General features: G+C 40.5%; 2 protein-coding genes across 6 annotated transcripts; both read left to right on the top strand.

Annotated features, from left to right (window-relative positions):
* The first annotated feature begins 426 nt into the window (after window positions 1-426).
* On the top strand, window positions 427-9,955 carry LOC116046393 (lactose-binding lectin l-2-like). 2 transcript variants are annotated; one of them, XM_031294744.2, is made up of 6 exons: window positions 427-754; window positions 2,327-2,416; window positions 5,197-5,361; window positions 6,795-6,946; window positions 8,739-8,863; window positions 9,729-9,955. In XM_031294744.2, the coding sequence occupies exons 1-6, from the start codon at window positions 661-663 to the stop codon at window positions 9,877-9,879; spliced, it is 777 nt and encodes a 258-aa protein (XP_031150604.1). In that variant the 5' UTR covers window positions 427-660; the 3' UTR covers window positions 9,880-9,955. The 2 variants fall into 2 exon arrangements, with proteins under 2 accessions (XP_031150604.1, XP_031150605.1); XM_031294745.2 differs by lacking the exon at window positions 2,327-2,416 and having other exon boundaries at window positions 431-754; window positions 9,729-9,954.
* Window positions 9,956-11,153: 1,198 nt separating this feature from the next.
* LOC116046395 (cytochrome c oxidase subunit 6B1-like) lies at window positions 11,154-16,459 on the top strand. Of its 4 annotated transcripts, none has more exons than XM_031294749.2 (4): window positions 11,154-11,282; window positions 12,786-12,909; window positions 15,609-15,709; window positions 16,300-16,459. In XM_031294749.2, the coding sequence occupies exons 2-4, from the start codon at window positions 12,804-12,806 to the stop codon at window positions 16,351-16,353; spliced, it is 261 nt and encodes an 86-aa protein (XP_031150609.1). In that variant the 5' UTR covers window positions 11,154-11,282; window positions 12,786-12,803; the 3' UTR covers window positions 16,354-16,459. The 4 variants fall into 4 exon arrangements, with proteins under 4 accessions (XP_031150609.1, XP_031150608.1, XP_035849218.1 ...); XM_031294748.2 differs by lacking the exon at window positions 11,154-11,282 and adding an exon at window positions 11,293-11,325; XM_035993325.1 differs by lacking the exon at window positions 11,154-11,282 and adding an exon at window positions 12,440-12,462.
* The last annotated feature ends 331 nt before the right edge of the window (window positions 16,460-16,790 follow it).

Genomic DNA, 16,790 nt, shown 5'->3' with positions numbered 1-16,790 from the left:
AGTAACATGGGAGTTATTGGCACATCCATTCAAGGTGGTCTCACATGGGAGTCGTAGGGAGCCGTTGGGAGTCACATGGGAGTCAATGGTGTCAAAGGTGGATTGTTCACCCACCTTGTTGTCATGTGAGTCACCTGAGTCAAGGTGTGGCTGTCTTTTGAGCTGGCTTGGGAGGGAGCTCAGGACTGCGTCTTCAAGAATTTCTGCAAGACCAGTTGCCTTTGCTTACCACAGAGAACTACCATGACCTGGATGACTGAGAACCTTCACAGACATTGTCTTGTGATGCATTTCAAATAGCAGGTCTGGTTGATCCAGCCATGATTAAAAACCCCAAAAAAGGGCAGCTCTGCGACAGGTAGTTAAGGTGTGAATGTCTCTGTATTACATTGACTGACTTCCATGGTGGTTACAGCTGTACATCAGCTGCTGAACTCTTTGGGCTTGTTTGGTTATCAGACCCAGCTCTGCTTTGCATACGGCTGCAGAGGAGCCAGTATTTTCATATTAGATATACTGTATAATTCTACATTAGGAACACTGGGCTGTTCTTGTGTTCCTGCTTTGGGGAAACGAAGATTTTAGGTATTAAAACACTATAAGAAAAACAGCTACCACAGAGCTATTATGCATTAATACAGTTACTAAAATAAAACCTTCATGCCAGCTGGAGCTTTGTCGGGTGAAACTATGGGAGTGAACAATGGATCGGTTCTGCTGGAGGAAGAACAACAGGAGACATCTACAGACAAAAGTAATTTCTTTTTCTTTTTTGCCAAATGTTTCTTGCTGTAGCCACATGTACGTATACATTTAAACATCAAATGTTTATCATTTTAAGATACATTTTAACATTAATTAATACAACATTAACATTTCCTGTATAAAGTTGTGATATCAATACATCAAATTAAAGGCTTTTTACTTTACACAGAGAACAAGGGCATTAAGTGGATTTTAGAAGTGCTTGCAATTTGTTTTATATTTTATGCTGTTTTACTTTCAAATCAATTACCTGCGTGGACTGTGTCAAGTGGGTTTTAGGAGAATAATGTTGAGTGTAACTCATTATTACTTTAGCTGATGAGTTGTTAATGAGCTGCTCTTTCTGCTTTGAGGATGCAATGATTAGTTTAATTGGTTCTCTTCCAAAAACAATAATAGCTATAACATATTAACAGCTAACAATACAAAATAGTGATGTCTGGCCATGCAGATAGTTTCAGCTTCATCTGCTGCAGTTTTGTGAAGTGCCACTCCCCTTAGAATTAAAGTTTAAAGCATCAAAATGACATTTGGAAACTAAATATGAATGTTTCTTTCCAGAAACAATATCCAAGTTTCTTACAATAATCTACAAACCTCGCTGCACAGGGGCCGCTGCAGTCTCGGCAGCAACCTACTCAGCACTTCAGCAAATAAAACTGAAACTATCAGCGTGGCCGGATGCCATTAGAGGTAAGAAAATACAATCTGCACGCGTATTTAGGTACACCTGCAGAATCTCATGCAACAAGCTTATCAATAGGATTCTATATATGTATAAGAATCACTTTTCAATATAATGTAGTCTACTGCATCCAGGACCGGCCCGTGAAATAGGCAGTACAGGCGAATGCAAAGAGTGCTATCCAGGGTGCGATTTGTGAAAAAAGCAGAGGGGGGGGGGATGTTTTTGATCATGCACAACAAAACAAAACATGCAAGAATTAATCTCTTTTGCAATAACAATAAATGACCAGGCATGCCAAACACTTAAATATGCACTTCAATATTCAATGGAAAACACAGATCTTTTTCCTAAACTTAACTAGTCGTTTTGGTACCTAAACTTAACTGTCAGCGCAGCATGACGCTCACTTTTTCTGGCTAAACTCCACTACCACGGCCCCTGGAAGGACCGTCATCTGGCGGTGCCTGTAGCCAGCTCACAGTTACCTATTGGCAGCTAAACAACTGCCGCAGGTAGCCGGCGTCCCGGAGCTCTGTAGCGGTTAATTACAACTAGATACAACTCAGATTTTATTGTTCTATGGCATTATAGACTGTTCACGTTACAGCGATTTACTTAGTTTAAACTTCTATTTTAGGTGTATAATGATCTATTGGTGAATTAGCATTGATCCCTTTGAGGGGGTGATACAGTTTGTCCCCACCGGGAATAAAACTAATTCAGCAGAGGAAGGGATGTGTAGACCAGAAAGGGGGAAATCCCACGCACCTGCTGTTTGGACTAGCCAGACCCTCCTCCGCAGCGCTGGGAAGAAAGGTCTGGCAATGTGAGACTACAGTCTATGTGACGTGTTGTTTTGTTGTTGTCTCTCAGGCTGGCTGGGTCAGTACAGACAGCTGGCTCATTACTTCTCTCTGCTCTGCTTTCTGCTCATCATCATCACTCTGCTCCAGACTCTCTGCTGTGAGTACTTCCTGACAGTTTCACTTTTTAATATTAACCCATCAGTGGAAAGTTTTTAATTGTTCATTTTTGGTACAAGGATTTCAAGGCAAGGCCGATTTCATTACATGTAAAGTCTGTAAACTGTACTTAAAAATGCATACACCGTACAAAAAGTAAAATATAGGCTACAGAATAATTTAATAAATAAAATACAAGATTTTACATAATTTACAGTGAATAATGTATAATTCCGAAATGGATGTAGCCAACATTACAATGACGATTAATTTAGGATAGGGCTGATATTTTTCTATATTTGCCTTGTCAATAAATCCAATGAAAAGACCAAAACCGACATTGTGTTAGTCCGTCTCTTCATACTTTGTGACTTCTCGTCTGCTGCTCTCAGCTCCAAGCCCATAGGTTCCTACTAAAGGTGTAAATCTTTTAAAAAAAGGCTCAGAAATATGTATTATTTCCTAAATCAGCTGATTACTGTAGTTTTTAGGTTTAAGTCACTTAAACCGGAGGAAATAGTGCATTTGTTGGTGACTATATTTATGCACATTTGGTGCTGTAGTGAGTATTTGTGGCAGCAGGATGGTGTATGTTAGCCTGGTCCTACCAGACTGGTACATTTCATTTGTACAGAGAGTCTAGCCACTCTCCATTGACAAGTGTTAACTTCCTTGAAGGCGGGTACTCTGTTGAAGTTTAAAACTGTTGGATCTGCCCAGAGCCACTCTGGTAGCCTGGCTCCGCTCTCCTACGTACTGTCTGGTAGGACCAGGCTAACAAGGGGGGAGACAACAACAACTATCGGCTTAGCATCGCTAGCGTTAGCCTTAGCCAACTCCTTCACCACTAACTGAGCGAGCTGGAAAATCAAACTTTTCCCGAACCCCGTGGGGAGGAGGGCCACAACATCATGGCGACCAACAAAACTCAGCAAAGATTGTTCTTGCTCGGGCTTTAACTTCTGGATCTACGGACCGCATCTTCCTCCGCCGCCATTACGAAACTACAACTCAAACTAGCGCACGTCACGGCCTCAACGTCATCGTTCTCAGCCATTCCCTCTGTTCGCTGATTGGACCGTCAAATATTTGGTCAGAGAAAACCCAAGAATATACCGCAAACCCAGACGGAGTACTGAAGGAAAATTATTTATTTTTTTAAAAACTTCCACTTTGTGTCATTTCTCCTCAGTCTCTCTGACTGGACTGGAAAATCAATGGAGCAAAAGTGCTATCCCTGGGGAAATATCACCCTTCATTCTGTGACCTCTACTCCAGCATAGTATAACAAAAATATGTTTCGAAATTAGTAATGCTGTTTACGCCAAATTCCTACCCTACCTATGTTATGTAGCCTTATGGTCCTGACGCACCAACCCGATAATCGGCCGTCAGACAGTCTGGCGAGGTCGGCGACTCGAGTCTGTTCGGTGTGTTCCGTGCCGTCGTCCGTCGGAGGAGCTGTCGGACTTCATTTCGGCCGACCTGACTTGCTGGGTCAGAGGGCGGGCAGTCGGGCTCGTGACTCAAATCTGACGAAAATTTTTAAACTGACCTTTGTCGATCTGAAATGAAGACAGATTCAGCAACTGCTTGGCCTATTTCTCGCTTAAAATGTTTTCAGAAACACGTTTCAGTGAACTATTTTAGTAAAATAAGAGATCGTATTTCAAACAAGCCGCCATTACTATTGGCTGGAGAAGCCAGACCCACGTGACGCATAGTCATTTCCGGTTTGAATTTTTTGTATTACGTCTTGCGCGCGCGCAGAACGTACGCTCAAGACGGCGTCGCTTCGTTGTGTTCCGAGGCACTTTTTGGACCTCGGGGAGCCGACTGATCAGTCCGACTGCCTTTTCTGCCGACGGTCAGCCGCCATGTTGGTGTGTCAGGGGCTTTAAAGATAGTAATATCAGACAATTTTGTCTCTTTTAAGGTCGCAGGAGTGAAAATGAGTCATCCTCAACATGTTGTGTTCTGGTTTCAGAATGATGAAGACAGTTGGAGAACAATTAGATACCAAATAAGATGTAGGCTCTACAGGATGTTTTTTTTCCTTGGCAACTATGATGTTTTTCCCAAATGATTATTTATAAAATGGCTTGAAAGACGCATAAAGAAAGATGCATATAGCTGCCGTAAATGGAGAGGAAGAAATCTCCCCTGCAGGGAGCATTGCCCCCCTAGGTTTGGGCTGAGAATGTTTCCAACATCTGGCTCCACCCCTGCCCAATGCAACAGTGTGGCTCATTGATGTTTTTTAAGACAACAATGGTGCTCTATGGCACAGAAGATATATCAGGCTTTGACTAACCAGACAATATTTATTAGTAGGATCGCATCTTGAACATAGTGCGGATATACTGTTTATATTTTAAAAGGCTAAAACTTCACAGCAGTCATAAGCGGATCATTTTTATCATCTTTGCTTTAAGAAATTCCGAATATTCTTTACAGTCGTGCCAGCAGCTGACATTTTGCCAAAAAATGAAGACGTCACTCTTTTCACGTCTTATTTTAGCCTGAATGTCTTCATTTGAAGGTTTACAGAGATTGACTCTTTATAATTCTTCTGAATGGTGTCCTCTTTTTATTATTTTTTTTTACCTCTGAGTTTTTCTCTCCCCGACACATCCTTTATTATCCTGTATCCATGGTAACAGGTAATGGGACATTGGTTATGTAATTTTTTGTCTTTCTGGTGTGTATGTGTGTGTGTGTGTGTGTGTGTGTGTGTGTGTGTGTGTGTGTGTGTGTGTGTGTGTGTGTTTGATATCACAGTGGTTCAGATCACCTTGGTGTCACAGTCACAGTCTACCCTGCAGGAAAGCAAACTGAGAGATGTGACACACAGACTGGAGAAGCTCAACCAGTCATATCGCCTCCTGTTCTCCCAGTATCCAGCTCTGAACCAGTACTGTCCAGTCAGCAACGCCACCACCGGTGGTAAGTGCTGTGTGGGTGGACTCTTTGGGTCAGGGTTGATGAGGAGCCTAGATTTAGAGGACATTTATGTAAAGTAAAGCTGTCCAGTCCTCAGTTCTTCAAAGGGGATGCAGATTGTCATTAGGGGCCATCACAAGTATGTATGCATAGACAGATAGATAGATAGATAGATAGATAGATAGATAGATAGATAGATAGATAGATAGATAGATGTTTGCAATCTACTAAAGGGGAAACAGCTGAGGCATTTACTATCTAACTGGGACGTTTTGGGACAATAATAGAGGATTACTGTGGACAAAGTACACACAGCGATACACTGGTAAGAGCAAATGAAGTTTAACCATGTATCCAGCTAATTTAAATAGCTCACGTTACTGTATTGCATGAACAGTTAACTTCACTTAATATTGTATGTGGCAAATTTCTTTTGCGGGGTGCAAATGTTCTACCAAAACAACTTCCTTCCCGAGACTATTTAGCGGAGCCCAAGACAATTGTGATTGGTTGAAAGGATTGCAAACAACCCAGAGCGTTTTTTTTTCTCCTATCCCAGAACGTATCTGTGGTGTAGCCAGACCTTACTCCACAGCGCTGTGGTGATAGGCCGGGCAATGCGAAACTAACCGACAATCGGTCACATCTGCTTTACCTCATGAACTACTTGGTTTAGCTCTTTTATACTGCATCAAAGAAAGAAAGAGAAAGTTCTGTAAAAGTACCAAGATGTCCACAACTGAAAATCAGTTTGGTGTTTTTGGTCAATGTTGACTGAACACGAGGAGTGTATTTGCAGAAAAAACGTTTGAGCCAGCAGCTCTGATTTGCATAGTGATTTGCAAAGTATTAGTACACAAACCACAAACAGCTCAAGCATGACCATGTTTCATATTGGAATCAGATAACACAAATTCTGTCTGCTTTTGTTTCTGTACCTGAAACTATAACCGTCCACTTTAGTGGACATCAAGCATTCATTGCATTGAACAAAATATTTTTCAATTCACCCCTGAAATAGGTTTTTGGAAACTACATACATTAGACAACATTTTGCAAGATTGTTGCAATTCTGCCTAATGTACAGCAGTTTATTCCCCTCAAACTCAATTTAAACTTGTTCAAAACTCAGTGGAAAACATTTGGATATGATTTTAGTCTTGTTTTTTTTATATACATATATATATATATATATATATATATATATATTATGACTCTTTTGACACTTTTGAATTAGAACAAGCGCTTTGTTATTTTGTAATTCATGCATGAAAGGGCACCAAACAACATGAGGATGTTTTCACAGCTGGAAATGTACCCAGTCTTGACATTTCTGTTGTGAAAAGGTCATTTGCAGCTTGAAGCAGATTAAAACACAATCAAAGGATAAGTCATTGCATGCGTCCTCTTTCTTTTCTTTTTTTTTTTCCACCCAGAGAGAGTGTGCAGACCATGTCCAGCCGGCTGGACGCTTCAGGGAGAGAAATGTTTCCTGTTCAGTCAGGACAGGGCCGACTGGATCAGCAGCCAGTACCGCTGCATGGCACTGGGTGGCGCTGTGGCCACAGTCAGGACAGAGGAAGAACAGGTAAACACACACACACACACACACACACACACACACACACACACATACACACACACTTTGTTTCTGCTCCGTCCATAGGTGTCATTCACACTGCCTACACTGAGGACATGAGGACACCATCACTTTTTAAATGCAAATTTGTTGAAAATGTTCTAAAATATAGAATATGTAATATGGGATATGTTTTTGAACGTGGAGAACATTTTTAACATGAGCAGAAATCTTGCTGAAACACACAGTCTAGCAGTTTACAAAATGATTTTAAATGCATTCATGTATCATTGATCACCTCAATTTATTAAGAAGAGACACTACAGGCAAAACCATCATTTTTCAATTTTGAGTTGTTGGGCTATATTGTTTCCATATTATGGCTTCTTTCAGACTATTGGGGGGAGTAAAAATACACATGTAGATGTTTATTTTACTACACTTGTCTCTTTGCGCCTGTAAAATTCTCCTAAATTCCCCCATTAGATAATGTCTCATTTGCATATTTCAAAAAAGATTGTAATTCAAAAAGATGTCTTAATGTAAGTAATCAACTGGGGAAGGTTCATGTTCATGTAATTAATATTCACTGTATTCCTCTGTAATGTCTTGCAAAATGTAAATGCATAAAATGTCGTTTTGAAAATGGGTTTAGGCCATTGAGCATTTGGTTCAGAGAATGGGGTTTAGTGTTTTAGTAATTCAGAAAAACTGTAAGACATTTCCGTCTCTCTTTCAGTTTAGGGACCCTTGGCTTAAAAATGTTGAATTTAGATGTTGTCCTCTGTGTGCTCAAGCAAAATATAAGACGTGTGGATCTTTATTGCTCTGAGAGAGAGAAACAATGGCCATGTTGCAGCAACACTTAAAAACACTTAAAACTGTACTTAACCTTCGTATTGTCTTCATGTCGACCATGCACCTGTTGTCCTTCTGTGTTTGCCTGTTTATAACGCATAACGTATAAATAACCTATATTATAAATTATCACATTATCATGTTCCATCTTCTTTTTTTTCTTTCTTTTTTTAACCTTTATTTATCCAGGTAAGTCGATTGAGAACAACTTCTCATTTGCATCGACGACCTGTCACATTACACAGTTCCACATTCATACCTGGAAGCTGCCCGGTACAACCACAGTCTGATCTGCTGGCCACTGAGCAGTTCCACTGGAGCAGTTGGGGTTAAGGGCTTTGCTCAAGGGCACCTCAGTGGTGGTGATGAGGGAGGGACAAGCGTTGCCCTTTCACTTTCCCCACCCAGATTTTATCCTGCCGGTCTGGGGATTGAACCAGCGACCCCCCTCGCTTCTTAACCTCTAGGCCACCACTGCCACCTTCTTAGCCATCTTCATCCCAACTTATTTAATTTTGCACTTCTTTTTGGAATTCATGGTCAATAAACCTAATTTACATATTAGAAAAAAAACTGAAATTATGAATTATTTTCATTTAAAGTTAAGATTAGAGGAATTTATGTTGATGGGTTAACGCAGACGGGTACTGTACATGTCAAAGTTTCGTCGCGATACTGTCTCGAAACCATTTCAATTTCCTTAATGGCAACACCCAAATTTAATGAAAGTAAGATTAATTTTACTTGCAAAGAGCATTAGATGGAACCATCCATGTTATTTTGTTAGGCAATTTGGTTGAAAGAAACCCATATTTCTAATATAGAAACTTTGAAAACGGATCAAATATGATCCGAGGATAACAGGAGGGTTAATAGATCCGGAATCGTCTCATCATTTGTCTCTCATCATCACTTCTACCCCTTCCACCCTATTTTTTCTCAGTTGTTTCTGTGGAAAACGGCCCAGAGTCTGAGCCAGGGAGACTCCTACTGGCTGGGCCTGAGGATCAGTGGTGATGGCAAGGGCTGGCAGTGGAGTAACGGCTCCCCGGTGGAGAAGGGACTAGGGTGAGTGATGCCAGGCGGGAGGAGGAGGAGGAGGAGGAGGAAGAGGGGGAGGAGGGTTGTACAAGGATGAACGGGGCTCCTGAAGTGACGAACCACCAGAAACTGATTTCCATTCCTGTAGCTTGACAGTCACATGCGAGATGAGCCACTCCATGTGAAGATATTCAAATGTTTATGATACCCTGAGTGAAGTATTTCGAAACATCGGCTAAAGTATATACACAAAAGAGGCTTCTAAGTTAAATCTACTGAGTCTGTATAGTACGGCAGACTTTTACATATACATTTACATATAAAAATATATTTTTAAATAAGAACTGAAAGCAGTTTACGAATTTGCAGACATTGAAGGAAAAAATAATAAAAAACACAACGAAGATGTGGAAATAAGATGCAACAGCAAGAAAAATGTCTTTTAATAAGAAACAACCCAGTAGCACATATTTTATGGGATTTTTGATCAGTATATTTGTTTTGATATTATTTAGGCTACTTGGTAGTAAATAATAGACCTACTTTATCTGTAAAGTATCCTGAGATAACGTCCGTTATGATTTGACACTATAAATAAAATGTAATTGAATTGAATGCAATTTAAAAGGCAGCTAATATCTTTTATTTTTGATTAACTGGCTTGACTGTTGTCTTCTATTTTAATCATGAATTTAGACCGACAGCATCCTCTCACTTTGCATAATGCTGTGATTGCATTTGCCTGAACCGGGAGAGGGTTGAAAGAGGGTGGGCAGCTGTTTTAATTTCATGATGCATTTTCATATGGAGGAGTAGCGGTTGCCATGGTAACATATTACAGTAAACCGTGTGTTTTGGTTTGTTTTTCCTCTCTGCGTGCGTCTCCCTGCAGGTTTTGGGAGCGTGAGCCCGATAAAACAGACAGCAGGGAGCTGTGTGGTCGGCTCACACCCAGAGACAACTACAGGAAGAGCTGGTACACCTACAGATGCTCCAACCTGCTGAGGAGGATCTGTGAGAGGAGACAAGCTACTCTACAGTGAGAGGAGAGGAGAGGAGAGGAGAGGAGAGGAGAGGAGAGGAGAGGAGATGAGAAGAGAGGAGAGGAGATGAGAGGAGAGGAAAGGAGAGGAGAGGAGAGTAGAGGAAACGAGAGGAAAGGAAATGAGAGGAGATGAGACGAGACAAGATGAGACGAGAGGAGACGAGACAAGAGGAGAGGAAATTAAAGGAGAGGAGAGGAAATGAGAGGAGAGGTAACGAGAGGAGAGGGAATGAAAGGAGAGGAGAGGAAATCAAAGGAGAGGAGAGGAAACGAGAGGAAACAAGAGGAATTGAGATGAAAGGGAATGAGAGGAATTGAGACAAAAGGGAATGAGAGGAGAGGAGAAGAGACGAGACGAGAGGAGACAAGAGAAGAGGAAATGAAAGGAGAGGAGAGGAAACGAGAAGAGAGGAAATGAGAGGAATTGAGAGGAGAGGAGAGGAGAGGAGAGGAGAGGAAACACAAGGAAACGAGACGACGAGAGGAGACGAGAGGAAACGAGAGAAGAGGAAATGAAAGGAGGGGAGAGGATAGGAAAACTAGAGGAGAGGAAACACGAGGAGAGGAGAGGAACTGATATAACATTAAGCCTATATATGCCGTTGATTTAAACGTATGAGCTGTTCTAATAATTATAACAATAATAAAATACACAACTCACTCAAATTAGTCTTATTTGTTTTATTTATTTGTTTGTTCATTTTTAATTTTTTTTATTTTACTTTTTTTGTAGTTTTGATATTTCTTTTAAGAATCCGACTTCACTAATCCTTATTCAAACTCCACCGAGGGTTATTAATATTTAATTAATCCTTCTGGAAATTTGGCTTTCCACAAGTCCTAAATTAAAATGACCATTTTGCATTTTAAAAAGAAACCGTAACAATAATAGTATTAGACAACCAGATAAACTCCAAACTACATTTTGTTATTTTTAATTTAAGTTTTCTTTTCAATGGGATTGCAAAAAAATTAAATAATGATATATAGGCAATATAAGTGTTGAGGTGATGTATGACATTACATATGACATGTATCTTGATTATACAAGAAAATAAAAAACATACAATAATAATGTCAACACTTAGGTCCACTTACTAACTTTTTACAGTCAATAGTTTAGTCGACCTTGCATTAAGATTTTCTGTCAGACTAATTTGCATTGGGCCACATTCACCATCACGATTATGATCCTCATCATTAGAATATCTTGTCAACAAGTTGTCCTGTCTATACTGTTTCCAATTGTACCTCCTCAAAGTGTCCACCAGGGGGCGGTGCTTTCATAACAAACATTACTTCAAGCGTCATTCACGTTTCCCGGCATGCCCGGCGAGCGAGCAGCCCTTCAGACCAAAGGACACTGGGCGTTAAGATCACAGCGGAATTTCTCTGTGAAAGGTGAACAGTTTTTCTTAAGAATGACATGCTTTCTGCTCCATCAGTACTATGTTAGTTATTGTTTTGAGAGTATTTATCTTCAGTCATTTATGTGTTTATCTCTGGCAAACAGGTTGAATGTAAAAAGGCGTCCAGTAAATTACTAACAAACGTTCAGTGACACCTGACCAGGCTTAACGTTAATTTGCCTATATTTATCTCTAAAGGTTAACGTCAGTGAACGGGCTTAACATTGTAACGCGTGTTGTTATTTTTAATACTAGGTATTTCTGAACCAGCATTAAGGTTATTATTCACAAGCTAATTGTTAGCTTAAACAGTCGCTGTCACTGAATAATTACAGACTCGAGGCTAACGTTAGCCAAACATGCTTCGCATTGCATTGGAACTCCATTTGTTTTTCCAGTGTTTTTTAATATTTCCTGCGTTTGTGCTAAATACATACCTCGTAGAGCACAATTAAAGGTCTCTTTCCAGTCAGTAGAGTCATCTGGTAAATTCGGCACTCGACAGTTTTAACCAAGACGTGCTTAAAATGAGCAAATGATAAAGTTTACCATTTGGTGCTCAGTGCTATCCTCTGCCATTGACTGTGTGTTTTGGGGGAAAAACATGCCCTCCCTCTCTTGTTCTGCAGACTCACTGTCTTTTTGTTATGTCCATAGACTGTATGGTTATGTCTAATAAATGTGGCCCACTGTCTTTGTACTATGTCATTATGGTCTCAGTGGCTCACATCCTGTTAGTCAGGGTTCAAAATTAGCACCATCCACCAGCCAAATGCTGGTAACATAATGCAAGTGGCTGGTAGATTTGCTTCACTCATCAGCCTAAAAGACAATGGCAATCTATTGAGTGGCTGGTAGAATTTTAAACATGTACTAGCCATTTGGCTGGTGGACGAAAAAAAGTAAATGTTGAACCCTGCTGTTGGTCTGCAGCTCATCTTTTAACAGGAGCACATAGGCGAGATCACACGTCACCCCCGTACTGACCTTCCTTCACTGGCTCCCTATGGAATTGATTTCAAGATAGTATTGTTTACGTACAAAGCACTTATTGGGCTAGCTCCAACCTATCTCTCCGACCTATTGAAACCATATGTCGTCCCCCCCCCCCCCCTCCCCCTAAGGTCACTCAGGTCAGCTGACCAGTCGCTCCTTGTGGTCCCAAGAACAAGGTTGAAGAACAGGGGAGGCCGCGCCTTTGCAGTATAGAGCCTCAACCTCTGGAATCAATTGCTTCTACATATCAGGCTGGCTCCTCTACTGTCTGTTTTTAAATCCTGTCTAAAAACAAATTTTTATTCTCAGGGTTTTAACACATTACAATAGTTGCCTTTTGATATTACTATAATTTTTGCTGTTAAACTGTTGTCCTTTTGTTGTTTTGCGTTCATTGTGTTCTTTCTATGTTTTTCTGATTGTACAGCCCTTTTGTCAACTGTTGTTGTTTTTAAATGTGTTCCATAAATACATTTTGGATTGGATTGGTCCTCTGCAGAAATCCAGCAGCTTGAAGATGTCTGACCATTTCGATGAGAAGATCAAGAACTACAGGACGGCTCCGTTCGACGCCCGCTTCCCCAACACCAACCAGACCCGCAACTGTTTCCAGAACTATCTGGGTAAACAAGAGCTGTGCCAAGAGCTGCAAAGATGAATCGATTAGTTGTCAACTATTAAATTAATCTGCAACTATTTAGGGTGTTTGGTGTTTTAAGCCCCCAGTGTCGTCTTCCAGGCAGTGCTGCCTGGAAGGCACTAGGATTAGGCAATGGTTAGGTGCCTTGAAGTCGACTTTGGGGGCTTAAAACATCATCGAGCACTATTTTGATAATCGGTTTGAGTCATTTTAGAAATTCTCTGATTCCAGCTCCTTAAATGTGAATATTTTCTAGTTTCTTCACTCTTCTGTAACAGTAAACTGAATAGCTTTTGAGTTGTATGAAGAAAAAAAAAACTTTTTGAGGACGTCATCTTGGGCTTTAGGAAACGCTGATCGACATTTTTCACCATTTTCTGACATTTTATAGACCAAACAACTAATCGCTTAATCGAGAAAATAATCAACAGATTAAAGGACAATTCCGGCGCAAAGTGAACCTAGGGGTTAATAACACATGTGTACCAAGTCGACTGTTCTCTGGGATATGTTTTCATGCTAATTGAATGTGACCAGTTTTAGCGCAAAACGGTAATTAGCTTATAACGCTAGTTGTCAGGGCACGGGTAAAGTAAAAATAAATCGCTATTTCTCCACCACTAACAAGGCTCAAAATAGCACCACACTTCCACGGTAGCATAATGAGGGTCTCTACATGTAAACCGAAGCATTGAGAACTTTGTAAGCGTACAGACAGTTTATTAAAAAGATCTTGGGAAAGGCCAGTCATCTTGGGAAAACAGTCACGACCAGTTGAACGATGAACGCCGTGCTTGAGCTATGTCACTGGTTACACGTCGTTCGACTGATATAATATACTGATATTTATAAACTATTTTTTTCATAAAGTTCTCAATGCTTCGGTTTACATGTAGGGACCCTCATTATGCTACCGTGGAAGTGTGGTGCTATTTTGAGCCTTGTTAGTGGTGTAGAAATAGAGATTTCTTTTTACTTTAACATGCCCTGATGACTAGCGACGATTATCAATACTTTTAGTAATATAATATACTATTTGTAGAATTAGATTCCCGTGGTGGAGGATTGTTTCCAAATCGTTTTGATGCAAACATTTCCAATAACTCCGGAGCGTTGCTTCTTCTGTAGCATAATCTTGCTAACAGTAAGAGTTGAAATAAAAAAAAAAAACACTCAATTTTTTTTAAATTTAAGGGATTTTGTTGGAGGTTTTCTTTTTTTATAGGGTGACATCATAAAGTGTGGCAGACGTTTGAAGCTTCATTGGAAAACCTCAATAGAAGTTGAATGTATTAAAAAAAAAAAAAAAAATTCGGTACAGCCCTATTCATTTCCAGCATGACAATCGTCCATATTATGTCAGCCTCTTTGATGGCTGAGTGGTTTGTTCACTCATTTACTGTAATGCTCCCCTGCTGATTTTCAAAGTAAAAGTAGCTATAGACAGCGCTTTGTGAAACTACACTCTACACAAACATAGAGACTAAACTGAATTCCAAACAGGCACAATCGCAACCCAAAGTATGTTGTTAAAGTGCCCATGTTATGAAAAAATCACTTTTTCTGGGATTTGGGCTGTTATTTTGTGTCTCTGGTGCTTCCACACGCATACAAACTTTGAAATAAACCATCCATGCTGTTTTGAGTGAGATACGGGTTTCTGAATGTGTCCTGCCTTTAGTCTCCAGGTGAGCTGTTCAAAATCTGCACAGCTTTCTATGTCCCTAGCCGAAACAAGAGGGTTAGGCTGCTAACCGTTAGCTTGCTAGCATGCTAGCTCGTTCTCAATGGCAAAACACTGCTACAACACACACAAATTCACCCTATCTACAAAATAAATTACTCATACTTGCATGTCCCTCGTCTGCAGGTATTCAACGCAAAGTTGGAAGTGCGCCCTCGTTTAGAAGAAGTCTCCGGTCTAATCCTGACTTGTACAGGCCGAAGTTGGAGAAACAGCTAACTAGCAATTGTGAGCTTACCTAGCTACTGTGGATGTGCGACTGACAACAAAGATCTTACAGAAGTTGAGAGGTCTCACTCTGTAGCTAAAACAGAGACCTGCAGCAATGTGCAGTACAACAAAAATATGGTGTTTTTTGAAAATTAAACCATGTAAACCTATTCTGATACAACCTCAAATTACAATTATGAACCTGAAAATGAGCATAATATGGCCACTTTAATTCAAAAAATGTTATCCTCAAAGTGTATTAGGGGTTTTTTTTGTTTGTTTTTTATCAACTGACTGAATATTTCATATGGAATTACATTGTCATGGCAACTGTATTTAAGTTATAGAAAGTGTTGATTCTTCGGACTTTAAGCTGCGTCAGACTAATGGCTCCCTCTGATTAGCAGCCCTGTCCGGGATGCGTATTTACGAATCCTATTGTGGCCACGCCAAGACCCGCCCTTCAGTAGCATTCACACACTATTGGCCAGTCGTCCATGCTTACGCAAGGTAACGTAACCCGATTTGTTCAGGTCCTATCCCCTGACCAATCGGCTATCCTAACCTCAACCACTCGAGGTCAATGCCTAACCCCAACCAATCGAGCTGCTTCGTAGGGGCGGGTCTCGGCGTGGCCATAGTAGGATTCGTAAATCGGCGTCCGGAATCACTGCCGGCTGTTTACTTCCTGCTCTGACGTTTCTTCTTCCGCTCTGTGTTCTCTGCAGATTTCCACAGATGTAACAAAGCTCTGTCCGCCAAAGACCAGGACACGGCTCCCTGTGATTGGTACCAGAGGGTCTACAAGAGCCTCTGCCCCATGAGCTGGGTACGTTACACCAAACACTGACTGTTTTCACCATTTTAAAGCTTTAGTGCGTATACGTCTTTTATAGTCATGAACGTCCGTTACATTCAAGCCGTTGCCAAATGAGTTGATACCAAGCTAAGTAAGACTATCAGCTCCACACAACTCTCTCTGTGTTTCTCAGTATGACTGTGTTTACAAAATGATGTCCTCAGAAGCTCAGAAGATTGTGTCGTCCGGCGACTTTCCCGCGCAGAAATTCGAATGAAGATAATGACCTCTTCTGAAGAGTCCATCATGTTTTTTTTAATCCTCCGTGTCCTCCTTGGCTACTAGCGCGATCACGGAAGGCTTGTATTATGTGGATGCAACAACAGCGCTGCCGTCATTACTTAGAATTCCTCATGGGGGAGACCGAAACTACGCACTGTAGCTTTAACAACTGCTGTAATCATCACCCATAACTACACAAGTGTCTCTTATTTTATTTTATCAGCTGCATATTAGAAACTAGAAATGTTTGGTGCATTAAGATAATATTATAAAATAAGCATGATATCTTTGTCCTTTTTTTGAGTGTCTCTTTATTTCTCTTACTTTCTCTACTGCAGGTTCAGAAATGGGACGAGCAGTTGGAGGCGGGAACTTTTCCCGGAAAGATCTGAACGGCCACATTCCTCTGTCTTTATCTCGGTATCCTAATGTGAAACATCTGCTCTTTCTGTACAGAAGCAACTAAATAAATTATTATACAATGTTACTGTGAACCTTTGCTGTAGTCGTGCTGCTTTGTATTTGATATTAATTTCTCTATTCAAACTGGTGTGGAGACCCTTTACATCAGCCAGAAATAATAACATTTAAGAATAGAAGCCTAGAATATGTGCATTAAATCTTATTACAAACGAGAGAAGCTTTTCTTTTGCAACATGATAGCAGTGTAACACTTAATAGGTCCAAGAGTTTAAAGATATTAAATATTAATGTCTTTTTATCACACTGGCAGAGTGCCACGACATAAAACGCCCTAATGAAGATGTATGGGATAGTGTTGAATCAGTAAACCCTAAATTATGTCATTTCTGAAATAGTAAAGTAGGAG

Source organism: Sander lucioperca, chromosome 16 (genome assembly GCF_008315115.2).
Source record: "Sander lucioperca isolate FBNREF2018 chromosome 16, SLUC_FBN_1.2, whole genome shotgun sequence".
Lineage (NCBI taxonomy): Eukaryota > Metazoa > Chordata > Actinopteri > Perciformes > Percidae > Sander > Sander lucioperca.
The sequence above is the reverse complement of the archived record's forward strand: the minus strand, read 5'-3'. Positions and strand labels throughout refer to the sequence as shown.

What these genes read in the sequence shown, in the direction of transcription:
- LOC116046395 (XM_031294748.2), top strand. An exon ending in CTGTTTCCAGAACTATCTGG is followed by an intron (nt 12,910 to 15,608) that starts GTAAACAAGAGC and finishes TGTTCTCTGCAG; the next exon opens with ATTTCCACAGATGTAACAAA. An exon ending in GCCTCTGCCCCATGAGCTGG is followed by an intron (nt 15,710 to 16,299) that starts GTACGTTACACC and finishes TCTCTACTGCAG; the next exon opens with GTTCAGAAATGGGACGAGCA.
- LOC116046393 (XM_031294744.2), top strand. Translation starts at nt 661, where the DNA reads ATGCCAGCTGGAGCTTTGTCGGGTGAAACTATGGGAGTGAACAATGGA. An exon ending in TCTGCTCCAGACTCTCTGCT is followed by an intron (nt 2,417 to 5,196) that starts GTGAGTACTTCC and finishes TTGATATCACAG; the next exon opens with TGGTTCAGATCACCTTGGTG. An exon ending in CAGCAACGCCACCACCGGTG is followed by an intron (nt 5,362 to 6,794) that starts GTAAGTGCTGTG and finishes TTTTCCACCCAG; the next exon opens with AGAGAGTGTGCAGACCATGT.